At 46.3% G+C, this 27290-nt stretch overlaps 1 protein-coding gene across 2 annotated transcripts; it reads left to right on the top strand.

Annotated features, from left to right (window-relative positions):
• Nucleotides 1-5268: 5268 nt before the first annotated feature.
• A1CF (APOBEC1 complementation factor) lies at nucleotides 5269-27219 on the top strand. Of its 2 annotated transcripts, none has more exons than XM_071438336.1 (11): nucleotides 5269-5367; nucleotides 7627-7761; nucleotides 7960-8090; nucleotides 9423-9661; nucleotides 13862-14026; nucleotides 17134-17231; nucleotides 18522-18792; nucleotides 20617-20801; nucleotides 22855-22991; nucleotides 24474-24607; nucleotides 26972-27219. In XM_071438336.1, exons 1-11 carry the CDS (start codon nucleotides 5269-5271, stop codon nucleotides 27121-27123), a joined length of 1746 nt encoding a protein of 581 aa, XP_071294437.1. In that variant the 3' UTR covers nucleotides 27124-27219. The 2 variants fall into 2 exon arrangements, with proteins under 2 accessions (XP_071294437.1, XP_071294436.1); XM_071438335.1 differs by having other exon boundaries at nucleotides 20593-20801.
• Nucleotides 27220-27290: the final 71 nt, after the last annotated feature.

The following is a 27290-nucleotide window of genomic DNA, read 5'->3' as shown; positions in this document are numbered from 1 at the left end:
TCAGCAGAAACCTAAAATAAATGAGAGTGGAGAGAGGAAAACCAGACCCAGTGATACTCTGATGGAAGGTAAAATCAGAACCTTCCTTTTCTTGATGCTGTGACCATGATAAGTTGGTGCTGTTGTCAAAATTTGATCACAAATGAGGATGAAATAGAAAATATGGATAGTTTGCACTTCCAAAGGTATTAATTTCAATTTAAACTTCTATACAAAATGCTACTTCCCCTTCTCCTTTTTTTCCCTTTTCTTTTTCTCATGGTGGCCCTTGTTAATGATAATCCATTTTAAGGGCAAATCCCCAAAATTGGTTGAATTCCAGAACTATTATTTCTATTAAGTGTGGCTGGGTTGATTCTTTTTTAAAGCAGAGCTGAAAGCATTGCCTGAATTTGCTGCAGTCATTCACATTTTCCATCAGCAGCCACGGAAGGGGGGTTTTCCCCTGTGAGGGTGGATTTGCTAATTGATTCCTGGCTCAGGGAACAAAGAAGGAGAAAAACTAATCGTGTTTCCTCTGGATGACAGGAATTCTCCTCCCTTAAAGTAAAAAATAAATATCCCAGCACACTGGCACTGCTGCAAGGACTGGGGCTGGTGCCTGCAATAAGGGCAAAGGGCTGCAATTCCACAAATTTCAGAAATAAAACATCCCCCCATTATTTGTATCCTGGAAACCTTCTGGATGCACTGATGGATGAACACATGTTTGAGGCACCTGGGGATGAGGTTTGGTGGTGGGTTAATGGTTGGACTCGATGATCTGAGGGGGCTTTTCCAACTTAAATAATTCTGTGATTGCATGAGATGGACCCTTGGGTGACAGGTGGAAAAGTGCCCTGTCCAAAAATGAGTTTAGATGTTTAACTCAAGGGAGGCAGGAAGGAAGGAGGGAGAGAAGAAGTGCTTGGAAAACGGCAGGGTGGGAAGCATGCTTTCCTGGCCTTGGGATTGCTTGGGTTGGGATTTATAGCTCAAAGAAAAGAGGGGTTTGCTGTTTCCATCCCGGAGAAACCCCACTGATGGGGGACAGCTCTTTGGCTTATCAGTTACCTGTGAATGATGTGGGGCTGCTAATTAGTAGGTGTGAATTGGCTGCTGAGAGTGGGGACACCAAACCATACCCGGGGTGTCCACACTGTGTCCAGCCCTGAGTGCGCAGTCCAGACTTGGCCTCCTTTGGGATCAGGGGTGGGGGCTTGCAGATTCCTTTGGAATCAGGAGAAGGGGCTTGGAGCTTCCTTTGGGATCAGGAATGGGGGCTTTGAGATTCCTTTGGAATCAAGAGTGGGGGCTTGCAGGTTCCTTTGGGATCAGAGGTGGGGGCTTGCAGATTCCTTTGGAATCAAGAGTGGGGGCTTGCAGATTCCTTTGGAATCAGGAGAAGGGGCTTTCAGGTTCCTTTGGGATCAGGAGAAGGGGCTTGCAGATTCCTTTGGGATCAAGAGTGGGGGCTTGGAGATTCCTTTGGGATCAGGAGCGGGGGCTTGGAGATTCCTTTGGAATCAGGAGAAGGGGCTTGCAGATTCCTTTGGGATCAGGGGTGGGGGCTTGGAGATTCCTTTGGAATCAAGAGTGGGGGCTTGCAGATTCCTTTGGGATCAGGAGTGGGGGCTTGCAGATTCCTTTGGGATCGGGAGTGGGGGCTTGCAGATTCCTTTGGAATCAAGAGTGGGGGCTTGCAGATTCCTTTGGGATCAGGGGTGGGGGCTTGCAGATTCCTTTGTAATCAAGAGTGGGGGCTTGCAGATTCCTTTGGGATCAGGGGTGTGGGCTTGCAGGTTCCTTTGGGATCAGGGGTGGGGGCTTGGAGATTCCTTTGGAATCAAGACTGGGGGCTTGCAGATTCCTTTGGAATCAAGAGTGGGGGCTTGCAGATTCCTTTGGTATGAGGGGTGGGCGCTTGCAGGTTCCTTTGGAATAGGGAGTGGGGGCTTGCAGATCCCAAAGGAATCAGGGGTGGAGGCTTGCAGATTCCTTTGGAATCAGGAATAGAGGCTCACAGATTCCTTTGGGATCAGGGGTGGGGGCTTGCAGATTCCTTTGGGATCAGGAGTGGGGGCTTGCAGGGGCTGGTGCTGCCTTGGGATGGGGGTCTCCAGCTGGACCCCACTTCCAGCTCCACAGTTCCAGGTGAGTCAGGGCATCCCTGAGGATGGGCATCCTGCCCCTCTTCCATGGGGCAGGGTTGTTTCCTCGGGGCTTTCTCCAAAGGCAGGAATGTGTGGAAGCACCCAGCACAGATTAAAGCCGGGTCTTTGTTAGGAACCCCCCCAGAGCTCGGGTTTTGCAGCAGGCTGTGGTTAATACTTCATTGCAACCCTGAATGCTCCTGCTCCCTGATTCCAAGTGGATTGCTTCAGCATATCCTGGAGTGCACCAGTGTCTAGACATGCTGGTCTAGAGCTGAAATCTTTGCAGGATGCCTTACGAGAAGAGCCCAGAGGAGCTCTGCTGTCTTATCTAATAAGGCAGGAGGCAGAGAGGGATATTGCTGCTGCTGGAAAGGCATCAGCCAGGGAGATGCTGTGTTCCCATCCACCCGCGCCAGCCCCGAGGCTGGTGCTCACTGCTCAGCGTGAAATCATTCCCGGGGGAGAGAGACCTTCCTGGAAATCCCTCCTCCCTGCAGGAGAGGATGCCTGCCCTTAAAGGATCCACGTGGAAGTGCATCCAGAGCAGCAGCCCTGCAGGCCTCCGGCCTGGCAGCGCTCAAGTCCAGCTCTCAGGGCTGAGAGAGACCCATGGAGAGCTGCAATTTGATCCCTCAATTCCCTGATGAAGCCAGGATGCTCCAAAAACAGAATATAAGGGGCCAGATTTGCAGTGTGACAGAGCTTTCCCCTATGTGGGGGATATGGGGTGTCTCTGCCCAGGCAGGGGAGGGTGCAAAACCAATCTGGATTTTAACTGGGTTTTGGTTGCTTTTTTTTTTTTTTCTGAATGCTCACTTTCTCTTTCTGCAGCAGCCTGGGAAAGGCTCCAAGTGGTTTTTGCACAGCAGTCTGCTAATCCTGCCCCGTGCCTGCTGAACGCCAGCTCCGGAGGAGGCAGCAGGCACAGACACCACAAACATCAGCAGGGTTCTGATGCTGCCCTCAGAAGGGCAAAACAAACCAGTAACTGGGCTCCAGCTGCTGCAGAAAACACTCATTTGGGAATTAGAGACAAGAGAGAGCTGTTGCATTGGATAATCCATGTCCCAGCCTCTGCACTTTGGTAGTAATCAAAATACTGGAGAGCCCAGGAGCATGGGAAAAATTAAAATTAAATCAGAAGAGTCTCACCAACCTCTGCATTAAATAGCTCCAAAATCTGGCATTACAGAGGTGCCTCTGTTTGCAAGTGTTGGAGTCACAGCCTCTGCATCTCAGTGTGGTAGAGCTCAAGTGACAGGAGACTGAGATCCTCCAAATTCCTGGCTCCTGCCCCATTTTTGGTGCTGGGAATAATCCACTTCAAATTGAAAAGAGCTGTTGGAGACTTCCAGGGCACAAAAGCATAGGAGCACAGGGCAGGTAATGGCCAAAACCAGAGTGGGCTGCCCCCAGCATTGGCTCCTCCCTCAGTGAACCGCAGAAGCAGCCGCTGAAAAAGAGGTTGGTGTTAAGAGCTGGGTGGAAAAGGCTTTTTCTGTTATTTCTGCAGCATCATGACATGCTCAGAAAATCAGCTGTAGCCAGACAGATTGCAGTTCTTTACTTGCATTTCTTTATATGCAGTGCTCACCTTATGTGCACCGAGGGACTGCTGTGCAGGGATTGTTTAGGGTTTCCTCCCAAAAATCTGGCAGTAGCAGGGGGATTGTTTAGGGTCTCCTCCTGAAAATCTGGAGTAGCAGGAGGATTGTTTGGGCTCTCCTCCTGAAAATCTGGCAGGGGGATTGTTGAGGGTCTCTTCCCAAAGATCTGGCAGTAGCAGGGGGATTGTTGAGGGTCTCCTCCTGAAAATCTGATAGTGGCAGGGGGATTGTTTAGGGTCTCCTCCTGAAAATCTGATAGTGGCAGGGGGATTGTTGAGGGTCTCCTCCTGAAAATCTGATAGTGGCAGGGGGATTGTTTAGGGTGTCCTTCTGAAAATGTGGCAGGGGGATTGTTGAGGGGCTCCTCCTGAACATCTGGCAGTAGCTCAGGGTGTAAGGACAGACAGCAATCCCCCTTCTTTCCACCTTCCTGCTGCTCTGGATTTCCCTTCTGCCCAGCATCCCCACCAGGGTGCCTCATCCCCCTCACCCTGAGTCCACCCCTCCCAGCCCCTTTTGGCCCTGTTTGCTCTCCAGGCAAGCCTGGCAGGCACCACCTTTCCTTGCCTGCACCTTTCTAGGATGAAATGTAATTTTAGGCAATGGCAACCATGCTGGATGACACAAATTAGCATTTTCCTGCATGGAGTCCTTGGTGCTACTGGCCCCCAGCTCTGGCTTCAAGGACCTGAGGAGGGAACTGGGTTTGTTCTGGCTGCTGTTCAGTGTCAGCCTGAGGCTTCTAGCTCAGCCTTGCACCTACAGACCCCTGGAGCTTTTTATGCCTGGAGCACATAAATGGATTTTTAAGCTCAAAGCTCAACACTCAGGAAAAACAGGGAATCACCAGTAATGAATGTTGTAAATGTCCCTTTCCCAGGGTGTAGCCCAAGTCAGATTCAGATTTCAGTTTTATGATGTTTTCAGCCCAAACCCAACCCAAACCAAAAACTCTTGAATCAGCCATGATATAAAACTGCAGCTCTGAATCAAAATGCCTGAACCCAAGGTTGCTCCAGCCCTGAGCTGAGCTAAGATCTGAAGTTCTCCCGTGTTCTTTATTTTCAAAAATAAGAATAGGCCGAATTTGGGGCTAGGTCCTGTTTCTCATGGAGTGCTGGACATGGCTGGTACAAGGTTGCCTTCCCAGTGTCAGCATCACACAAGGCCTGAAGGACTCATTGTTGTGTACTCAGTGCAGGATTAGGCACTTACATATTTTTTCCTCCTGAGACACCACCAAAAAGCTACAAATTCCCTCTGCATCTCCCCAGGATCTGGCTGTGGGTTTAAATGCTATTTATTTCCACTCAGCAAGGGGGACATTTCTGCTTTTTCCATGATCTCTGCTATTCTGTTTTGGTTTTATCTCTGAAATAACTGATTTAGGAAGAGCGACCCTGTAAGCTTTCTCAGGAGGGGTGGACTTTCTCCTCCCAGCTGTATTAATTGATTTAATTTATCTTAAATTTGATTGCAGTGAGCACCCCTAATTAACCTGATTTTTTGCTGATAATCACTCCCAAATGGAATCAAATCACAAATCCGGGGATGGATTGACCGGCACACAGAAAGAAGCCGCCCTCCGTGCGTTAATTCAGCGAACGGGATATAATTTGATCCAGGTAGGAATCCACGGTCCCATCCTCTTGTGCTTCATCCTGAAGCTTCACTGGGGGCGTCAGCAGCCAATCCATGCTCCTGAATCACTCCTTGCTCATTCCTTTTTGCTCTGTTTCTCTCTCACATCCGTGCTGATCATCACTGTGTTGTCTTTCACAAAGCAGGGTCGTATTCCTCAAGGAATTCCTTGCTTGATGGGAAATTACAAATAAGGTGGGTGTAGGACAACCCTGAGCACTGCTAAATGTTGGGAAAGGTCAGGACTGGTGTCTCAAAACCAGAGAAAACCCACAGAGCAAAGTTTCAGAAGAGGGATGAGGTGGGAAGTCCAGCACGTCACCTTTTGTGCAGATCCTTGCACAGGTACATGGGAGGCGGGTGCCTCACCTGCTCCAAGGTTTGCTCCCAGTTTAGGCTCCAAGGTCTCCAAGATCCAAAGCTCCCATGGTTAAGGCAGGTGCAGCCTGGGCATGACCTTCAAACCCACCTGAGAAAGCCTTTCTTGGCTACCATGGCCAAAACAAGCTCAGCCTTGGAAAGCATTGGGCGCTGGCCACGACTGCCTTTGCATCCTGGAAGAAGGAACTGGAAACTGGATTTTAGGCAGGTGGAGCCCATGAACCTTGCCTTGTTTTGCATGGCACTAGAGGGCACAACAGCCCCAAGCACAACCTGAGATTCCTGGGAAAAAGCACATTCCAGGACCAGGCCAGCACCTGTGTTTGGTGCCCTTTCTGCTGTACCTGACCCATGAGATAAGGGACTCCTCTATGTTTTAGATTTACTGTGGCTTTCTTAGAATCACAGGGGTTGGGGGGTTCCTTAAAGCCCATCTTGTTCCAGCCCCATGCCATGGGCAGGGACACCTCCCACTGGCCCAGGTTAATCCAAGCCCTGTCCACCCTGGCCTTGGAATTATCCTGGGGTTCAGTTTTCCCTACTGCCAATCTGGCAAAGCTCAGATTTCCTAAAGCACAGATTTCAGCTCCCAATCCCCCACACACTTCAACATCCTCTTGCTCTTCTCTCTCCTTTCCTTTTCCATCCCAACCTTGCTATTTTATCTTTTTCTCCTTCCCCCACCTCTCCTAATTTCCCTGTACCTTAGGGATTTTTCTTCCAGCCTGCCTGAGGATGCAGCCAAACATCTTCTTCCTCAGTGCACACCTGGGTCATTCATTTTTGGGAAGTGGCTGATGTCTACTTTCCCTCCAGGCACCTGTCAAGAAGGGTTTGTTGAGGTGCTGCCTTCCAGCCACAAACAAAGACGCTGCAAATTTAGAGAAGGGTTTATTTCTTGCTGTGCTCCCTCACACACCAGCTCAGACATAAAACCAAATGTCCCCAGGACTCCATCACGACTGAAAACACTGGAAAAACAGGAATGAGAATGGATAATTCAGGGCCTCTCCTAGGCTTGAGAAAACTAAAAGGGTTTGTGGTATATTCCTGTTTTCTTGTAACGATCTCTGTTTGTTTAAGTTCCTCTTAAATCAGCTGTACAAGGCATTTGCTTTCCTGGAGTAATCCCAGTATGGGAAGTGACTAAAGAAATGGTCAGGGAGCCAAAAATGCTAAAGAAATGGTCAGGGAGCCAAAAATGGAAAAATTGCTGGAGCTCCAGCTCCTCTGGGAGTAGTGAATCACTGTAGAGACGGAAGGAAGGAAGGAAGGAAGGAAGGAAGGAAGGAAGGAAGGAAGGAAGGAAGGAAGGAAGGAAGGAAGGAAGGAAGGAAGGAAGGAAGGAAGGAAGGAAGGAAGGAAGGAAGGAAGGAAGGAAGGAAGGAAGGAAGGAAGGTTGGTTAAAAATAGGGGAGGAGAACAGAGACACACTCGTCTAGCAAAAAGAGAGAAAAAGGGAAATACTGATGGCCTTCACATCTTTGAATATTAATTGGGGCCGAGATTTGCTCTCTGCCAGAAGGACCTCCTGGGTGGGCAGGTGTCATCCTCAGACTGGATGAAAATCCAGACAAGTTATAAATTTTGCAAGTGCTCCATTACCCAGCCCATAACTAACACACAGCCCACGGAGATTCCCCTGCCAGAGCCAGGAGGATTTCCATTTTCCAGGGAATTACTGACTGTCTGCACTTGGACTTCTGAAGTATCCCAGCCTTGGCAGCAGGACACTGCGTGATCCCTGCTGAATGCACCAGGAGCTGAAGGGAAGGAGGGTGTCTGCCTCAAGGATCAGGGTTGGTTTGATCCATGTTTAAAAGTTGATAGCTGAACCTTTCTTTTCTTCTCTTCCACGGCAGGAAAATGGGCAGAGGAAATATGGGGGACCACCACCAGGCTGGGATGGCCCTCCACCAGAGAGGGGCTGTGAGATCTTCATTGGGAAACTGCCCCGAGACCTCTTTGAGGATGAACTTATCCCCCTCTGTGAAAAGGTGAGGCTTGGTGGCAGCTGATCAGAGCTGCATTTCAGGGCTGAACTGAGCTGATGCCAAGGCCAGGCTGGGCAGGACTTGGAGCAGTCTGGTCCATGGAAGGTGTCCCTGCCCATGGAACTTTAAAATTCCAGTCTTTAAAATTCCAGTCTTCTCTAACCACTCCCACCTTGATGACAAGTCTCTCTCACTTGGCAGATTGGCAAAATCTATGAAATGAGGATGATGATGGACTTCAATGGCAACAACAGGGGCTACGCCTTTGTGACCTTCTCCAATAAACAGGAGGCCAAGAATGCAATAAAGACGCTCAATAATTATGAAATCAGGTAAGCAAGGCAAAAACACCTTCAAAGAAACTTTAAATCATATGTATCAGTCTTATTTTGGCATGTGAGGGATATTTTTCCTGGCAGTCCAGAGCAAAGTTATTCAGATCCCTGTGTTTTGAGGGGAAATCTCCTCCTGTCTCCCTGTGCAGTCAGTGCTCATTAAAACCAACATCTTTCACAGGAAATTTCTTCTTCACAATTAAAAAAAAAAAAAAAAAGAAAATCAACAACAACAACAAAATCTATCAGAACACTGGGAAAAAAATGTTCTGCTTTGGATCAAATTAACTTTCCCCTAACCAGCGCTGTTTATTATGTTCCCCTCAGGTTGTTTGTTGTTGACTTACTCTATTCACAGTCTCCCTCGTGACAGATTGTGCAGATATGTTTTGGTAGATGGAGCAATTGCAAAAAATGGTGAAATAGGATGGAAACCAATTGGCAAATAGTGACATTTCCTAATAGAAAGGAACAGAAAAAACCCTCATGTTTGAGGGAACAAAACACCCAGAAATCAACAACAGATGGGCCCATTAATACGTGTTGGTTGGATTTCAACCTCACTAAATGTTCTTTGCCAGTTCAAAGTGGGATGAGTTGATGCCTTTGCTTAAAAACCTTTCGGGATAAACCATTCTGGCAGTTGTATGGCTTTTTTAATAAAAAAAGTGATGGGTTGTGAACTGCTTTGAGTGGGTCAAGGAACATGGAGGCCTTGGAGATGCCCTTTGTAGCAGAGGTTGGAAGGTCTTAGGGACCAGGCTTCACCCACTTCCTCCACTTCCTTCCCTGGTTCCAAGGACTCCTCTAAAGAAATTTTGCACTTCTTCGGGCCTATAAGAGACACTTTGACCCCAAAGACGTGAACGAAGGAAATTTTTATATTAGGGTTTGCACAAAAGTTGGCCCATTGATGAGTCCATTAGTGGGTCCTCATTGGTGAGTCCTCAAATGGTGCCTCTCCATGAGAAGGGATTTTCTTCCCCCAAAACCTCAGTCACGAAGTGAGTGGGAAGCCACAAGCCACTGGTAACAGCACAAGGACCTGGGTTGGGGGGGGGTGCAGTTGCCTGGTGGCAGCAAAAGGAAGAACCTCGAGTAGGAAAAGCAAAATTTGGCTTTGGTTTCTCCCTCAAATCCTTCATTTCAGCTGTGCTGCCTGATGTCACATTTAGCAGAGTGGCAGCTTTTGCACTGAGCAAGGCCACTGGAATATCCCAAAGAACAGCTGACACCAAAGCCTCGTGTTTGGGGACAGAAGAGAGGCTTTGCTTTAACCTTCTCCTCTCTTGACTCCCGGCTCCTGACCAAGCATCTCCCTTGTTCCAGGAACGGGAGACTCCTGGGCGTGTGTGCCAGCGTGGACAACTGCCGCCTGTTCGTGGGGGGCATCCCCAAAACCAAGAAGAGGGAGGAGATCCTGGCAGAGATGAAGAAGGTCACGGACGGCGTCGTGGACGTCATCGTCTACCCCAGCGCGGCCGATAAAACCAAAAACAGGGGCTTTGCCTTCGTGGAGTACGAGAGCCACCGCGCAGCAGCCATGGCCAGGAGGAAGCTGCTCCCAGGTCAGCAGGGGTGGGGAGGGGTGGCTTAACCTTAGGAGTGTGGTGGCAACATCTTCAGGGGGTCCAGGAATCCAAGGAAGTGGACCTGGCTGGGTTTTCTGCCCTCAGAGAGAAGTTTTCTGCTAGAGACACCCAAAACCAGAGGTGCCCCAACACACCATGGGGTGTGGGATTGCCTGCAGCTCCTGCAGTGCTGATGATCCATGGATGTCCTTCAGGAGCTTGGGTTTATTGGAAATCCAGCCAGATGGATTTAGCAGTGTATGTATCCATGCAGCTTTGCTTGGTCCTGGGTTGAGCATAAAATAGAGACTGATCCATTGTTGTCCTTCAGGAGCATGGGTTTATTGGAAATCCAGCCATATGGGTTTAGCTGTGTGTGTATCCATGCAGCTCTGCTTGGCCCTGTGCTTGTCTTGGGTTGAACATAAAATAGAGATTCATCTATGGCCTCTCAGGGAGTGTTGGGTTTTCCAGCTTTTACAGAGACGGGGTAACTGAGAGGTGTTGTAGAAGATTTTATTCCATTATTAGTCTTGATAAAAAGTGAGACATAAGAAATATAAAACTTAACACCATTTCATCAGAAACTAACCTATTTCTTAGTTGCAATACCTTATAAATATTTTTCAACCTATTAGCTGTTACTACACAATACTACAATTACTTCTAACACCAATCACCTGTATTTTTACCCCAAATAGTCTTACTACAATACCTCTTTCACAGTTCTAATTCTCTAAAATATCTAGTCTCTTTACATATTTTAAAACTTCTTACATATTTTAAAACTTGTTTCTGGTTCAATCTCTCAACAATATCATCTCTGTTCCATGACCTTCCTAAGTCAACACACCTTATCTCAGTGCTTACATACAGATGTACAAAACTGTGTAAACTTTCTATCAAGTTTTTAAAATTCCGTACAAATCCATTTCTCAAAGGGAGAATCACTCAGGAAAGCATCCAAGAGCAGATTCAGGCTGGAGCATGGACTGGAAACTGATATTTTGGCAAAAAAAAATTGGAATGAGGAATTGCTTTAGAGTACATCTGTGAAATTCGGCACTGGGAGACAGCCAAAGACCATTGTGAAGGAGAGGGAGGTTTAGCAGGTATTAGGTGAAGAAGTCACTCAACATTAAGTGCATTTGCAGGGATTTCACCAATTTTCTCTTGCTTTCTTATGCTCCTGCACTGCTTTGTTGAGCACACTGGCTGCTGAAGGCATCCCACAAACCTTAGGGTTTGAGATTTGTTCAGAACCACATTCTTTCACCTGTTTGATACATGAAATACACTGCATCACTTAAATATTTTTTCTTATTGTGTAAAAAAATGAGCATGATTTTGAGCACTAAATTTTCTTCTCTACTGGGAGATGTGTCACCCTGACAATATTGCCTTTTATTCTGCATCTTCTTCTTCAGTTTAAGTATCTCCCTGATGGTGGGAGCACATTCTGTGCTCCAGCACGAATTTCCCATTATTTTTATGAGGAAAAGGAAGGCAGGGGCAGGCAGAGCACTTGAAATCCTGAGCAAAGACAGCAAGACAGATGGAAGGAACTCAGAGCCCTGAGCAGACATGTGCAATGCATGAGGGGTTTCCAGCTTAGGGAAGTCTCAGTAAACAATTTAGGGAATTCCAAAGGCCTGAGCAGGAGCCAGAGTCTTCTGAAGCCTCAAGCACAAAGCAGGAACTGGAAAAAAGTTTCAAGCCAGAGCTGAATGTGTCTCCAGCAGATGTGAGATTGAATATCATTATCAGATGCTTCCTTTAAACTGAACCTCATTGCTTTTTTGAGGGAGCTTTGTAGAGAAAGTGCTCAAAAATGGAGAGATTTCATTAAAAAATTTAAATTTTCTCCTGTCTCTGGCTAAACAAGAGGGTGGAGATGGACTCATTTTCAGCAAGAGGCACCAAGCTTAGCTCCTTGCTGCAAGTCAACCAGTTCATTATTTCCACCCTTGAAGTGAAAACAGCTACTCAGAAAGGGGCACAGAACAGCCTCACTCCACAAATCCCAGCTCATTCCCAAGGGATTCCAAGGGAACAGCACCTTCCCATTTAGTTTGATTATTTACTCTTCCAATAAGCCTCCAAATTCTATCCTCACCCTCTCATTTCACAGCTCCCACCGCCTCTTAATTGGGTTGCACAAGCAGAGATGCCTTTTTAGAGTGTTTTGCAGGATTTTCCTTGTCCCCTCAGCTGCCAATGTGTGGTTTAGGTCACTCAAAGAATCAGCAGCAAGGTCTGGGCAAAAGCAGGTTTAATATAAATTTGTGACAGGGTTGATGGCAAGGGTCACTCTATTACTTATTATACAGATAAAACAGACAAAGAAACATCAGATTAAAGCAATTAAATATCAGACAAAGCAATCAGATTACTCTGATTAATATCAGATTTAAACGGTTCATGTGGAGACCAAGGATGCAAAAAGGTGAGGAGGGAAAAAGTGAAGGATTCCAAGGGTTGAGTCCCAACAGAATAAACCCCCTTGCCAATCTCAGCCTCAGACTGGCTCAACAATTTAGGTCTAGATGGTTTATGATTCATAACAATATCTAATCATGGTTTATGATTCATAACAATATCTAATCAACACTAGTAGTTCTTAATAAGTTGACCAATTTAACACCTCTAATACGATTAATAGAATTTTCTGTAAGCGCAACAGAACCATAAATTTGACCAGAATAAATAAATTAACCAAAATCTAATGGCAACTCTAAAATGGCAGCCTTGGTAATACACATGCATGCAAACAGACAGAAATATGGACTTCTGAAAATTCCCCTGGAGTTCAGTGAAAGTCTCACATCAGGTGCCTTTAAATCTGGAGCTGAGCCTCAAGAAGTGGGGACACCAACCCAGCTGCATCATCAGCATTCAGCAATGTGATTTATTTGCTTTTTTTCTTCCCTGCCCCTCAGCAGCTCAGTCCAGTGCACACAGAGCCCCTGGGTTCATCCTCCACACCCACACCCTGGTTTATGCATCAGGACTTTTTGTGTCCCTCCTTTCTTCTGCTGCAGCTTCCCCCAAACAAATTCAAACACACACAGAGACATCCTTGCTTTTGCTGTTTCTTTCCATCCCACTGGGACTTCAGGGTCCCTGTTCTGGTATCAAGGGAATGAAACTTTGCTGGCCAAAAAGGGATTTTTATAAATGCTTTAAAATATTTCCCTTTAGGGAGTGCTTGAGGAAATGCAGGCTTGAAGTGAATTATTCCACATTTTCACTTCTTTCAGTTCTGGAGGCTCCAAAGGTATTTGCAAGAGGCCATTCTGAGTGTGACCATCTGCCTTTGGAAAGGCAGAGCTGGGAAGGTTTTTTTGGGTTGTGTTTTTAGAATTTGTTTTATGCATCAGGACTTTTTGTGTCCCTCCTTTCTTCTGCTGCAGCTTCCCCCAAACAAATTCAAACACACACAGAGACATCCTTGCTTTTGCTGTTTCTTTCCATCCCACTGGGACTTCAGGATCCCTGTTCTGGTATCAAGGGAATGAAACTTTGCTGGCCAAAAAGGGATTTTTATAAATGCTTTAAAATATTTCCCTTTAGGGAGTGCTTGAGGAAATGCAGGTTTAAAGTGAATTATTCCACATTTTCACTTCTTTCAGTTCTGGAGGCTCCAAAGGTATTTGCAAGAGGCCATTCTGATTGTGACCATCTGCCTTTGGAAAGGCAGAGCTGGGAAGGCTTTTTTGTGTCGTGTTTTTAGAATTTGTTTTATGCATCAGGACTTTTTGTGTCCCTCCTTTCTTCTGCTGCAGCTTCCCCCAAACAAATTCAAACACACACAGAGACATCCTTGCTTTTGCTGTTTCTTTCCATCCCACTGGGACTTCAGGATCCCTGTTCTGGTATCAAGGGAATGAAACTTTGCTGGCCAAAAAGGGATTTTTATAAGTGCATTAAAATATTTCCCTTTAGGGAGCGCTCCAGGAAATGCAGGTTTAAAGTGAATTATTCCACATTTTCATTTCTTTCAGTTCTGGAGGCTCCAAAGGTATTTACAGGAGGCCATTCCAAGTGTGACCATCTGCCTTTGGAAAGGCAGAGCTGGGAAGGCTTTTTTTGGGTCATGTTTGTAGAATTAGGCCTGTTCTGCTGTGACATAGAGCATGAGAAGGGGCAAGAGGAAGCAAAGCCCCCCAGCCCTGACCATGCCTTGTTCCCTTAAAGGAAGGATCCAGCTGTGGGGACACCCCATTGCTGTGGACTGGGCAGAGCCAGAGGTGGAGGTGGATGAGGACACCATGTCCTCAGTGAAGATCCTCTACGTGAGGAACCTCATGCTCTCCACCACCGAGGAGACCATTGAGAAGGAGTTCAACAGCATCAAACCAGGTAGGTGCTGTGCCTTCTAAACAAGTGCTGCAAGTGGAAATGTTTCTGCCTTCCTAAAATGCCACAAGAGATAAAAATAGCCGGGTTTTTCTTGCTGTGAAATGTTTGTGTGAAATGCCACAAAAATTGTCGAGGGGCTGAAGGCTCCCACCCAAAATGCCATCCCATTAAATGCTGCTTAATTCCCAGCCACCATGAAGGAGGGTGATTGGCAACTTGAGGAGACCCAAAATGCTGCATGGGATTGCCCTGTGTCCTCAAAATGCTTTGGAATCATTTAGTCTTTCTTTAAAAAGAGTTGGTGAAGCAGCTGGGTGACTTCAGCATTCTTCTGTGGCAAGGGATGGTGATAAAAATAGAGTGATTTAATACAACTCCTTTTTATCTGAGCTATCTAAATTCTGAACTCATTTTCATACATCCCCCCAGTCCCCGTGTAAATTGGTGAATAATTAGTGCTTTCCATTTAATTCAATATTCCTTTGTGGCATATCTTACATGCACTTAGGGTGAGATTTTTTTCAAAAAAAGCTGGGAGAATTAGTTGGGAATAAAAAAAAAAAATTTAAAAATGGTTGGGAATAAAAATCCTGCTGGCTTTCAAAGGAGATTTTACTTCTGAGTTGCTCCAGCTTTAGGAAATTCCACTCAAAACCAACAAAGTAAAAATAACCCTTTTCTGCAGCTCTGCAAGCCACACAGTCCATTAGGCATTAGGAACTGGTGCTTGGCAATGGGAAATCTCCTTTCATCTCACTCCTATTAGCTTCCTTCTATTAATTTTTTAAAATACACTGCAGAGCTTCAGTTTTCTTCCTCTAACTTCTTCATTTCATGCCTTTTTCTGGATAAGGCTGCAATGCAAAGGTCTTCATGAGTATTCCTTGTGTCCTTCCAGCATTTCTGGCTCATACTTTTAGCCACCATTGAGCTGTTGCAGAACCCATTTTACTCCTTAGTTAAATTTATGTTATCCCACTCTCTGAACTGTTTCCTTCTTTTATTTACCCAGTTTTGCTCCCGAGCTTTGAGCAAGCTCACACTCCCCAGAAACACATTTGTGGCCTTTTGACACTTTGGTAACAGTCATCTGCTTTGCTCCTAAGAAGTTTTCCACCATAACAACACAAGTTCTGCATCATCTTTCATTTTCCTTTTATCATTTCAGCGTTCACGTTGGAATTTTTTTTTTTTTTAATGGACAGCTTTGATTTTGGTGGCTAAAATCAGGAATGGGTGCATTAGAGCAGCAAAACTTCCAGCTTTGGGGAGAGAAAATGCAGTTTAAGTTACAGTGAGATCAAAAAAGGCAGCAAGGATGTGAAATGATTCATTGCCCTGCTGTGATTCTCTGCCTCACTCATTCAGCCACATTTCAGCGCTACTTAGCTGAAATTACCTTGGATCCAGGGCATTAGGAAGCTGTTTTGACATCAACAAATCATGCAATAAAAAATGATCCAGAGCTTCCAATGACACAGCAATTGCCACATCTCTGAGGGCTCCACAGGCAGCACCAGGAATGCTAAGTTGGGACACAGCACAAGCAGCACCCCTTAAATCTGTGCCAAATTCACAGCCTGATGACTTCTGCAGAGCTGTCTCTCTGAAAAGCCCTCCCCTTGCTCCCTAGGAATCCCAAGGAAATTCCTCCTCCATGGAGCTGACCCAAGGGTGGGTATCACATTGCTTGGCCCAGCAGAGGCAGAAGCAGGGGAGAGCAGAATTTTTGGCTCAGCATTGGTGTCCTGGAATGCTCTCCAGCAGGCAGAAGGGGGATATTCAAAACACAGCGAGTTCATTAAAGCTTCCACTTGTAAACAAAGCATCAGCATATAACTCCCATAAATTTTAGGCTTGGAAAATCATCCTCTGTCCCAGAAGGACACAAAGTGCTACTTTACCATCCCTGTGTCATTCCAAGACGTGCAGCCTGCTTGGGCTGTGGGCTGGGACAGGCTCATTTAGCCCTCTGCAGCTCCTAATGACTCCCCTGAACACCAAAGAAATTTGTTTCCTCCTGCATTTTTCTAAGTGCATGCTTTTTGTGGCAATATGGCATTTCCCTGTGCACCTGTTCAGCTTTAGGAGGTAAGAAGCCAACAGAAGAGCTGTTCAGCATCCCTTAGCCATGTTTCCAAAGGATATTTCTGGGGGTTTTACAGGAGGCTGGGCTGCCTGATGTTGTGCTTCCCAAGCCACAGGAGCAGAGAAGATGAGGAATTAAAGAAATGGCTGAAGGCTGTGGCCATGGGGAGCAGGACTGGTGGGGTTATTTTGGAGACAGACTCCTCAGTGTAGAGTATGAGTTCCTGGCATCAGAGCAGCTGACAGGGGAAAGAGAAAACTGTGGGGGATGGACTTAGAAAAGAAGAACAAGTAATTTACATTTGAATTACTTTGGATAAATTGGATGTAAGAAAGATTCAGGCTGGAAGAAAGATTCTCCAGCCCAAGCCCCATCCCAGGAGGGCCAACCCTCAGCTGCAGAGCCTGACTGGGGCCGTGTCCAGGTGAATTGGGGCATCCAGGGAGCCCCACTACCCCAGGAAAGGCTGTTTCCTATAGAGAGGCTGTTTCTTAGGGAGAGACCTGCTGCCCCATCAGCCCCAGCCCATCCCAGTGCCCTGGGCTGCTCTGTCCTGGGCAGGGCTGGCTGTTCATTCTTCCTGAGCTGGTTGTCAAGGAGAAAAACCGCCTTGTTTTATGGCAAAAGCTGCCTCCAATGCACATACAAAAGCAGGGAGATGGGGATCACGGGGTGTTCCCACAGCTGGTGCATTGTCAGTCACAGAAGAGAGGCACAAGACCAAAGGCAGTGTCCAACAGAATGGTTTGGACAGGAGAAAACCACTCCAGTTTAACAGGAATCTTACTGGTATCTGACCCCAAACCCTTCTAGTTTGCCTTGAAATGCTACAACCATTATATATTGATTTTCCTCTGGAATATGCATCCAAAGAGGTGAGGGGACACTGACCTCTGGTTCTTCTACCCTTGCTCAGCCTTTGCTCTCCAGGGGCTCATAACCTGACAGAGCCACTCTTTCAGATTTCTGTTTTCTGACTAACCCCCACTTCCCACTAATATTCCAATGTTTTCCACAGGTGCAGTGGAGAGAGTAAAGAAAATTAGAGACTACGCCTTTGTGCACTTTAATAAAAGAGAACATGCAGTGGAGGCCATGAAAGCCTTGAATGGGAAGGTAAAGCTGCTGTAAATGTTAATTCCTGGAGCTTACAGTGCAGTACATTACACAAAGCCACCTGCTTTATTAGCTCTAAAATCCTCCTGGAGGTGTTATCCCAATTTGCTCTTTGCTGGTTGCTTTTATACTCCTGAATTTGTTTTTCAGCAGCTCTGTTGTACACAAACAATTCATTTTGGCTCCTTGGATTTGTGCTAAGTGTTTGCCTGGCTCTAGCTCATGCTCAGACAGAAAAAAAAAAACAGGAAAAGCTGAAAGAAGAACTAGGAAAGGAGGGGTGAGGATCCCCCCCTGGCTCACACTCACATCCTTGTTCCAGACTGCCAACAAAAACACTGGCAGGGCAGCGTGTGAATGGCAAAGTGGGACAAACGAGGTCAGCCCAAACATCTGCTCTGAGTTCAGATGCGGATTTGTGAGGATGCTGCTGAATTTAGCCCTTCTTGCACTGCATGTAATTCACTCTAAAGCCAGAGCTGTTCCCAAAGAGGTGTTAACCCCGCTCCTATTTTTAGTGCCACTGCTGTTCTCCATGGGGGCACGTGGAATCTCACTGCCTTATGAGCTGCTCTGCAGGGAAGTGAGGCCTTTTGAAGGCTTTGCTGAAGGAGCCTCTCCCAGCTAGAGCCAGGGCTGGGCACTCTCAGGTTAAGCCTCCACCCATGTGAAGGAGATCCAGGGCTTTTTTGGGATGGTTTCCTCCACCTTCTCATCCTGTTAGGATGTGGGGGCAGCTCCCCCATAGGTTGGATTTCCATCAAGCACTTTTAACCACTTCCCCTGCTGCCTTAAACAGCTGGAACAGAGGCTAGACAGAATTAAGGGGAAGGATATTTATATTTAATAAAAGGATATTTATTGCAGGGCCTTCAAAGGCCACACTCTGGCAGTACCAGAGCCACGTCTTTGGCTCTGCCCAGATGGCTCCAAGATGGAAGCAAAGGAGGGCTTAGTGACGAGATCTCACGTTTTTATAAGTCTTGGTCCACAGCATATTGGAGCTAATTGTCCAATTACAGCCCCAGCCCATGAAGCCCCATCCTTCTTATTTTCTCTCTTCAGTCCACATTGTTTATACTCTTGGGCCTGAGATCCAGATCTGGCTGTCCTTGGTCCCCAGCTAGAGAAGGCATTGTTGTGTCCACCAACATTGTGAAGAAAGCTTACCATCCCCTTATATGAAACCCAGACCCACACACCCAAGCAGCACAAAATCAAAAAGAAAGAAAAAGAAAGCCAAAACCCAAGGCATCATTTCCCCCCTGTGCTTGTCCCTTGCTCTCTCAGGTGCTGGATGGCTCCCCCATCGAGGTGACCTTGGCCAAGCCGGTGGACAAGGACAGCTACGTGAGGTACACACGTGGCACTGGTGGCAGGGCCCCGGTGCTGCAGGGGGACTACACCTACACCCTGGGCCACCTGTACGACCCCGCCACCGCCTACCTGGGCGCCCCCATCTTCTACGCACCGCAGGCCTACGCGGCCATCCCCAACCTGCACTTCCCCGCCGCCAAGGGGCTCGGCAGCAGGAGCATCCTCCGGCCCCCCTCCATCCGAGGTAATTCCCTCTTGGAGTTTTGGAAAACTGAAAACCACCCCCTTGTGCCCAGCATCTCCTCCAGGGCTCGGGCAGCTGCTCCCCAGACGGGTGTTGGTGACATTGGCATTGCCCCAGCTCCTGGATGCCGTTTTCTGTGATGGGAAACAAAGGGTTTAGGCTCTTGTCTTTCCCAAAGGCAACCTTCCAGCTGGAAAAAAAATTGTTTTCCTGGAAGGAATTTGTAGGTTGCCCTCAGTCCAGTGTAAATAACCCACAGATCCTCCTGGTTTTGCCCCAGCAGGGAAGACCAAATAAAACACTTTTCCTTTCCCCCTCCCACAGCCAGCCACCACCACCACTATCTTTCCTCTTGTCTGTGATGGTGTTCACATGGGTTTTTGGATGAGGGAAGAGACGAGGATCTGACTCCATGTTTCAGAAGACTTGATTTATTATTTTATGATATATATATTATATTAAAACTATACTAAAAGAATAGAAGAAAAGATTTCATCAAAAAGCTAGCTAAGAATAGAATAAGAAAGAATAATAACAAAAACTTCTCAGACTGAGAGTCCAAGCCAGCTGACTGTGATTGGCCATTAATTAGAAACAACTCTATGAGACCAATCAAAGATCCACCTGTTGCATTCCACAGCAGCAGATAACCATTGTTTACATTTTGTTCCTGAGACCTCTCAGCTTCTCAGGAGGAAAAATCCTAACAAAAGGATTTTCCATAAAAGATGTCTGCAACACTTGTCCTTGAAAGTTGCAGGGAAAATTTTACCAGTCCTGGTGTTTTCTGACCCAAAGCTGTGGAGTTTTCCAAGGAAGTCACATTGCCCTGGTGCAGGGTAGGGAATCAAACAAGCCATTCTGTGCTCTGGGAGCTGGAGGTCCCCTTTTGGGGGATTGTTAACTTAATAATAGTTAATTCAACTAGTTCAATCTATGAATAAAAGAGAATATTTCTGAGAACTCTTGGGTGACCCTGCCTGGAGCCAAATCAAATCCCCACACTCAGGTACCCCCAAATTAAATGTCAATACAGATATTTCTCGGTCAGTGCAGATGTAAGTTTGGGACTAGCAAAGAAATAACTCTGTCATCTGATCTTCCTTCCAAAGATGATGCCTTGTGTCCCCAAGCCAAGTCCCACAGCAGGCTAGGACTCTGTGTGGCACCCTGGTAGGCCTGGCAAGGATCATGATGGCCAGTTTTTGTCCCTTTAGCAGGAAGCAGACAGGGAAGCAGGAACAACCCTTGTTCCTCAAGCTTTTCCCCACACAGGTGAACCAGCTCCTTTAAAAGTTGCATTAAGGAAAGGAGCAGATATGGTAATTCCCCATCCATCTCCTGCCTCATGGTCTCCCCAGACTCCCAAGGAGGGCTCCCTGAGAAAAAATGGAAGTGTAATAGGACAAAACCAAAGAGGATTTTTGTCCATATTGGTATGAAATTGTGTAAGCTGTGATTTCTTCAAGGTGAAATTACACTGATGGGTAACGAAAGATTCCAGCTGTCCCCTCTCTGACGTCCAGCTACAAAGCTGGCTAAAAATCTGTCTTGAAATCAAAACTGACCAGAGATGATGAAAAATGGGCAGAAAGAAGCAGCTTTTCCCCAAAACCCCTCACCTATCCAAGAAAGGGTGTCAGTGTCAAGCCTGTGTTATCCCACCACCAGGCCCTGGGACCTCCTGCCCACCTGCTTCCCAACCCTCCCAGCAAGCGGGGCTAACTTTTCCCTTTCAGCGAGAATCAGGGTCCTTTTTCCGGTGATTTGATTCGGTTTAATGCCTTCTTACATTCCTAGAAATTTACATGAATGTACCTGTAGGGGCTGCGGGCGTCCGAGGCCTGGGAGGCCGCGGCTACCTGGCGTTCCCGGGCCTGGGGCGTGGATACCACCTCAAGGGAGACAAGAGGGGAGAGGAGAAGCTCTACGACCTCCTGCCAGGCATGGAGCTCACCCCCATGAACCACGTCACGCTAAAGCCCCAAGGGATCAAACTCGCCCCTCAGGTACGTGACCCCAAAAAGAGCGGCCATGTCCCAAGGTTTGTGTTGGCAAAACGCGCCCCTCGTTGAATCTGCGTGGTGGCCTGGTAAATAAATCCGTTCTTGTGTCTCAAAAGACATTGAAATATGAGCTGCACCACTCCATCTTGCAATATCCACCTGCCTCACAAAATCATGGAATGGTTGGGGTTGGAGAAGACCTTTAAGATCACCTTGAGTGTTAGGGGAGAGTTGTTATAAATGCCTTAATCAGGTTCTGGCTGTCGCACCATAAAAGCAGCATGGGCTGAAGAATTCCCACCCATGATGGGTTTGATACATAAAATGCATCACCTGGGGCTTCCCCAGGGAACAATGCACGTGTATAGAAAAATAATGCAAATTTTCAAATCATTTATGGCAAAAGAAGTGTTGACATAACCCAGCCTAGCACGGAAACTCTTTGATTTGGTTTTGTGTGTCGATGCAAATGGATGAAGAGGGCTGAGGAGAAATCCACAATAAATTCCCTGAGTTTCTGGATGTCCAGCTCTGACAATAACTGCTTTATAACTCTTATATTGTGCAGAGCAACACAAGAAACCAACTTCACCCCGAATTTTGAAGCATGTCTTTGCCTATTAACACTTCAATTGCCACAGCATCAAGTTTGCCAAAGTTTATGAAAACATCCTTGTTTTCTCCCAGAAAACTGGACAGTGGGATTTTTCCCTCCTGCAAAAGTCCCCTTAGTCTGTTTTGTTAGCAAATCACAGAATCACAGAGTGTTTTGGGTTGGAAGGAATCTTTAGCTTACCTAGTACCAACTCATGCCATGCATAGAGGCACCTTCCACTAGAGGTGTGAAATCCCTGGAATGGTTCTGCAGAGCCTTAGGGCAGGTGAAATTCATTTTTATAAAACCAACCTATAAAGGAGTTGGGACAGCAGGGAACAAGTGTTGCCACAGTGAAAAAATGAGCTGTTGTAATTGAGAACTGAACTATGTAATGAAGCATTTTACACTGCAAGACCTGAAACTTCAGCTGGAGCTGTGGTGGCAAAATTAAAAACAGCAGTGAGGTTTAATTTTTTCTTTTTAGTTTTAAATCCATTCAAATGTAAGCTGTAAATGAGGTAGACCACAGCAAGACTTCAGGGTGACCTAACTGTGGCCTTCCAGTGCCTGAAGGGGCTGCAAGAAAGATGGAGAGAGACTTTAAAAGGGCCTGGAGTGCCAGGACACAGGGAATGGCTTCCCACTGCCAGGGGGCAGGGATGGATGGGATATTGGGAGGAATTTCTTGGCTGTGATGGTGGGGAGGCTCTGGCACAGGTTTTTCAGAGAAGCTGTGGCTGCCCCATCCCTGGAAATGCTCAAGGCCAGGTCAGGGCAACCTGGTTTAATGGAAGGTGACCAATCCCCGCTGGGACAGCACACAGGCAGTGGGTTCAAAACCCCTGGAATCCCAAGCCAAAGCAGGAGTGTTTCTGGACAGCAGTTCCCAATTACCATGGGACCAGCTGTGCCAAGGCTGAGGGCAACGTGGTTCAGCATTTCAAAAGCTGCGATCCCCTGCTGAAGCCCGTGGAATTAATTGGATGGAAACACAACCTTTCTTCTTTTTAAAAAGAAGCCTATTTGGACTTCTCGTGCTCTGTAACCCACTAAGCCAGGGAGGCAGCAGAGCAGAGGAGATGAATGCAACCCGAGTTTCTTTAGTCCTCTGAAACAGACATCCATGAGACAGAGATTCTGAGGAGGATTCAAAGCAAACCACACTGAAATAATCTAATCAGCAGAAGGACTCAGATGCCCAAGTGAACAGGGAATAATTACAGGAATTAAACAGATATTAATGTATAAAGCATTTAGATGAATCTTACACTTCAAGCTGGGTGCAGTATTCTATCTGCCATTTATTTTGGATTTTTTGGTAAGCTTTGAGGAAGCTGCCAGAGATCCCTGAAAACTCTTTGTGGGAGGCAGCTGCTCAGCACAGGGGCTGGAGCTGGGCAAGGAGGCTTCTTGACAGCAATTAACCCCAGCACAAATCCCCTTTTTATTTCCTTCTAGATCTTAGAAGAAATCTGCCAGAAAAACAACTGGGGACAGCCTGTGTACCAGCTCCACTCTGCCATTGGCCAGGATCAAAGACAGCTCTTCCTCTACAAAATCACCATCCCTGCCCTTGCCAGCCAGAACCCCACCATGTATGTCATTAGGGAAAGGTTTCTGAGGCTTAGGCTTTATTTTATAAATTCTATTTTACCTAACAGCTGTCCTCAAAGTCCCAAGAACACAGGTTTCAGTTTCCTTTTATTTTAAAAAAAATTATTAAATATATTTTAGAATATTTATTGAATCCATATTTATTAAATATTAATTTAATTCAAAATTTTAATTATTTAATTTTTAACTTTTAATATTTATTTGAAATTTTAAATCTATATTTATTTTATATAAATGTATCTTCATTTATTAAATAATATATGTTTATATAATTATATATATGTATAGATGTATAGATGTATTGTATATATAATTATATATTATATATACAATATATATATTTGTATTATATATATTAATATATTATTTTGTATTATATACAAAAATATATAATTATATAATAATTATATATGTTAGTATAGTATATATGCACATATGGATATCTATATTAATATATTTATATTAATATACATATTTATATTAATGCATATGTATATGAATATACATATATATTAAATACTCTTTTAAAAAATACAGAGAGAAAAACAACCACAGAGTATAATTAAGTGCTGTGCTTGGTGCTCTCTCTGCTGGTGCAAACATTACAGAAAGGCAGACACAATCAAGCAAAAAGGTGCTTTTTTTGTACAAAAAGAAAGCAAACCATAGCCCTTGTGGGGAAATGAGAGGAATTTGAAGGTACATGCTGATATTTCAGCCCCAAATATGATTGTAAACATTTCTGACCAAAACCACTCTTTGCTGTGTATTGTAAAGAAAAACCCAGGCTGGGTATTGTAAAGAAAAAACGCAGCAGGGTTATTTGGGGTTTTTTTTTAATGGAAAAAGCACAACAACCTCTGCAAGGATGTTGTGTCCAGGGTCGATAACCCCAGCGAGGGAGCAGACCACGGGGAGGAGAGCAGCTCTGGTAATGCACCAGCCCAGGGAAGCCACGCTTCCATTTGCTGCGTGGGGTGGTCCCAGCTCTAAGTGGATCAAAAATGGGCCCCAAGAAAAAATATAAAATATTACCCAAGAAAACAGATTATCCTAAGTGAGGATCCATCCAACATCACGATTGCCTCCAATCGCAAGCGAGTGCGGTGCAAAGACTGGGAGAACCCAGACCCTAATAACCCTGAAGAGCCAGATCTTTATACCTCCTTTTGTATTTAAAACTAAGTAATGAAAACATCTGGCAGGAATGCCCTGGGGAAAGCAAACCCAGCTAACTTTGTGCTATCACCGCTCCAAGGCTCCTAAGTGAGGATCCATCCAACACTGCGGTTGCCTCCAATCGCAAGCGAGTGCAGTGGAAAGATTGGGAGAACCCAGACCCTAATAACCCTGAAGAGCCAGATCTTTATACCTTCCTTTGTATTTAAAACTAAGTAATAAAAACATCTGTCAGGAAAGCCCTGGGGAAAGCAAACCCAGCTAACTTTGTTGTGTGCTCGCAGACACCCCTTCACACCGCCCAAGCTCAGCGCCTACATCGACGAGGCCAAGACCTACGCGGCAGAGTACACCCTGCAGACCCTGGGCATCCCCATGGAGGGGGCAGAGGTGCCTCCTGCAGCACCAGCTTTCCCAGGTATGGGCATGTCTGTACAGCAAAAGGCTCCTGCAATGTCAATTTTCCTGGTGGCTCCTTGTGGATGTGAGGAATGAAGCAGGTTTTGTCCGCTGAGGACTGGCCTGGTTGTGCTCCCTCACAGTGACTCATGTTCCTTGTGTCTCTGGCATGTTTAGCAGAGAATTCTGGACTGCTTTGGGTTGGAAGGGACCCTAAAGATCACATAACTCCACCCCTTGCCACGACAGAGACACTTTCTGCTGTCCCAGGCTGCTCCAAGCCCTGTCCAGCCTGGCCTTGGATGCTTCCAGGGATCCAGGGGCAGCCCCAGCTGCTCTGGGCAGTCTGTGCCAGTTTATTGCCCATAAAGGATTTTATCACAAATTTCTGTGTCCACACCCCAGAGCATTTCAGGTTGGGAGCACTGGGGTGGGGGGCTCTGCTCCAACCCTGACCCCTCAAGTCAATGCCACAGCTGGGATTATGTCCAGGGGGGTCAGAGCAGTGTCCAAGGGCAGAGAATCCCAACATCCAGAGGCCCATCCTGGCTCCACACATCCTCTCCAGTCCTCCCAGTTTCTGAAAACCTCCTTCAACTGGGAGCCCCAGAAACAATGCAGGATGCAAAGCTGGCATCCCCAGTGCCACATCTGGGATGAGTCCCCTCCCTGGCCCTGATGTCACCAGGATGGAGGAGATCCTCCTCCCTGCAAGGATGATGAATTCATGGGCTCTCCATCCTCCCCCAGCACCCCCAGCCCCTTGTGAACCAACACTTGGGATTTCATCTGCCAAAGAAATGACGCAGCCATGAAAGTTTGGATCCAATCCCAGCTCTCACACCCCCACAGAAGGTTTTTCTCCCAGTTTGAGAATTCATAGCTCTTGCAACTGCCCAAAACAGCTTGGAAAATCATGGAAAACACAGGAATTACATTTGCCGTGCTCTCCAGCATGACAGCAGTTCTGATGGAGAGGCAGCACCAGGTGCCAAGCTGCACATGAGGAACCCATTAGTCAGTACTACTGAGTTGTTTGGAGTGTCTCAAGGATGGATTTTAGAAAAAAAAATAAAACATCTATCCGGCTTCCTGCCACAGGAGTCCGCAAAAGCCACAGAAAAATCAATTTGTCTGGGCTTGTGCAGCTTCCGCAGCGTGGAGACCAAATGGGCTCTTTATTGAATCCAGCCTCCACTTACTGCTTAATTAGCATCTCTCCTTTTCTTTCATCCACCCTTATTTATTTGTCTTAGGAGCTTGGCAAATGGACATGCGCTAAAGTTGCTGCTTGCAGCACACACCAGTCCTTGGTCAGGGCTTGCTAAAGCTCAGCTCAGGCCATGTCCAGCTCACAGCTCATTTCTCTCCCGATGGTGGCAGCTGTGCCCTAAGTCCCAGATTTCTCAATTCCTGTTGAGATGTTGCACCTGGCTTTGCTGGTGCAAAGAAAATACTCTGGAGAGCCACAATATTCAATTTGTAAGGAATTCATCGTGTTTTTTCCCCAAAGTGACACCTCCAATGAGGCAATGTGTGCTCCCTGTTGCCCAATATTTCCATTCCCCCACCAAGAGGACCTTGGCTCTGGCTGACCTGGAGTTGATCCCATTACCCATGTGGTCAGACAGGATCCTGGGAGATGTATTTTGGCAGCAGAGCCTGCTCCAGCAGATCCAATGGACACCCCAGCCGTTCTTCCCAAATTTAGACTTTGTCTTAATTCCTGATTCTTTTACAACAAAACACTGCAGTCTGCTTGACAAGCTTCTATGCCCTGCCTTCAGAGGAACAAGCCCCAAATGATGCTGTTTTCCCAGTGATTCATTCTCAAACAGCAGCGCTTACATCTTCCCATGGAAAATCTGGAAGTGTTGAAACCACATTTTCCATTAGAAACCAATGGGAAAAAACCCAAAAAATCCCGTCCACCAAATATTTGCCCCCTGTCATTGCATTGAGAGGGTTTCCCTACCATGGCTGTCCTGAACTGCCTGTATTTTGGTTATGAAGGGATCAGAGCTATATTTTCTTCAAGAATCCTGCCCAAATTTCCCCCATTCTAGGTTGTTTCCTTGCCCTCCTCATGCCATATGCAGGGCGGACTTGTCCAGAGCACCATTAGAAATAATCAAAACCTGACAAAAAAATATTCAACCAGAGAGCATTTTTCCAGCACTGTGTTTAACAAATCATGGGTGAGGAAAAGCTTAAATTTTCCTATTAATCATTTCATTGATTTACATGATTCCCACCAACAAACTCACTGCTGCCTAAGCCGTTCCCTCTTTAGGTCGTCCCATTAAAACCTACGGGGCGATGGTGAGTTTTGGATGGATTTTCATTAATTAATCCACGGGTTTTCCTTCTTTTTTTCCTTTAGGATACACCATTGCTAATGCAGCTGCCACTGTCACAGCCACTCAGCTCAAGCAAGCAGTGACACTGGGACAAGATTTGGCCACATATGCGACCTATGAAGCCTATCCTGCCTTCGCTGTCGCCGCACGGAGCGACGGCTACGGAGCCTTTTAACCAAATTCCCTTAAACCCAGCACAGGCAGAAAGGCAAAGAAAAACAATCTCAGTCTGGTAATTCAACACCCTCATGATTTTAAGTGAATCTGTGGCCTAAGGTTCAGTTTAGTCGGAGTTTCAGGCTTGTAGGTCTTTAGTTTCATAACGGGGCAGGTGGGGGAGAA

The sequence above is a fragment of the Agelaius tricolor genome, unplaced genomic scaffold, assembly GCF_023055355.1.
Source record: "Agelaius tricolor isolate 1412-34295 unplaced genomic scaffold, bAgeTri1.0.p SCAF_13, whole genome shotgun sequence".
NCBI lineage: Eukaryota > Metazoa > Chordata > Aves > Passeriformes > Icteridae > Agelaius > Agelaius tricolor.
The sequence above is the reverse complement of the archived record's forward strand: the minus strand, read 5'-3'. Positions and strand labels throughout refer to the sequence as shown.

What these genes read in the sequence shown, in the direction of transcription:
- A1CF (XM_071438335.1), top strand. Translation starts at nt 5,269, where the DNA reads ATGGAATCAAATCACAAATCCGGGGATGGATTGACCGGCACACAGAAA. An exon ending in CAGGAGGAAGCTGCTCCCAG is followed by an intron (nt 9,662 to 13,861) that starts GTCAGCAGGGGT and finishes GTTCCCTTAAAG; the next exon opens with GAAGGATCCAGCTGTGGGGA. An exon ending in TGAAAGCCTTGAATGGGAAG is followed by an intron (nt 17,232 to 18,521) that starts GTAAAGCTGCTG and finishes TTGCTCTCTCAG; the next exon opens with GTGCTGGATGGCTCCCCCAT.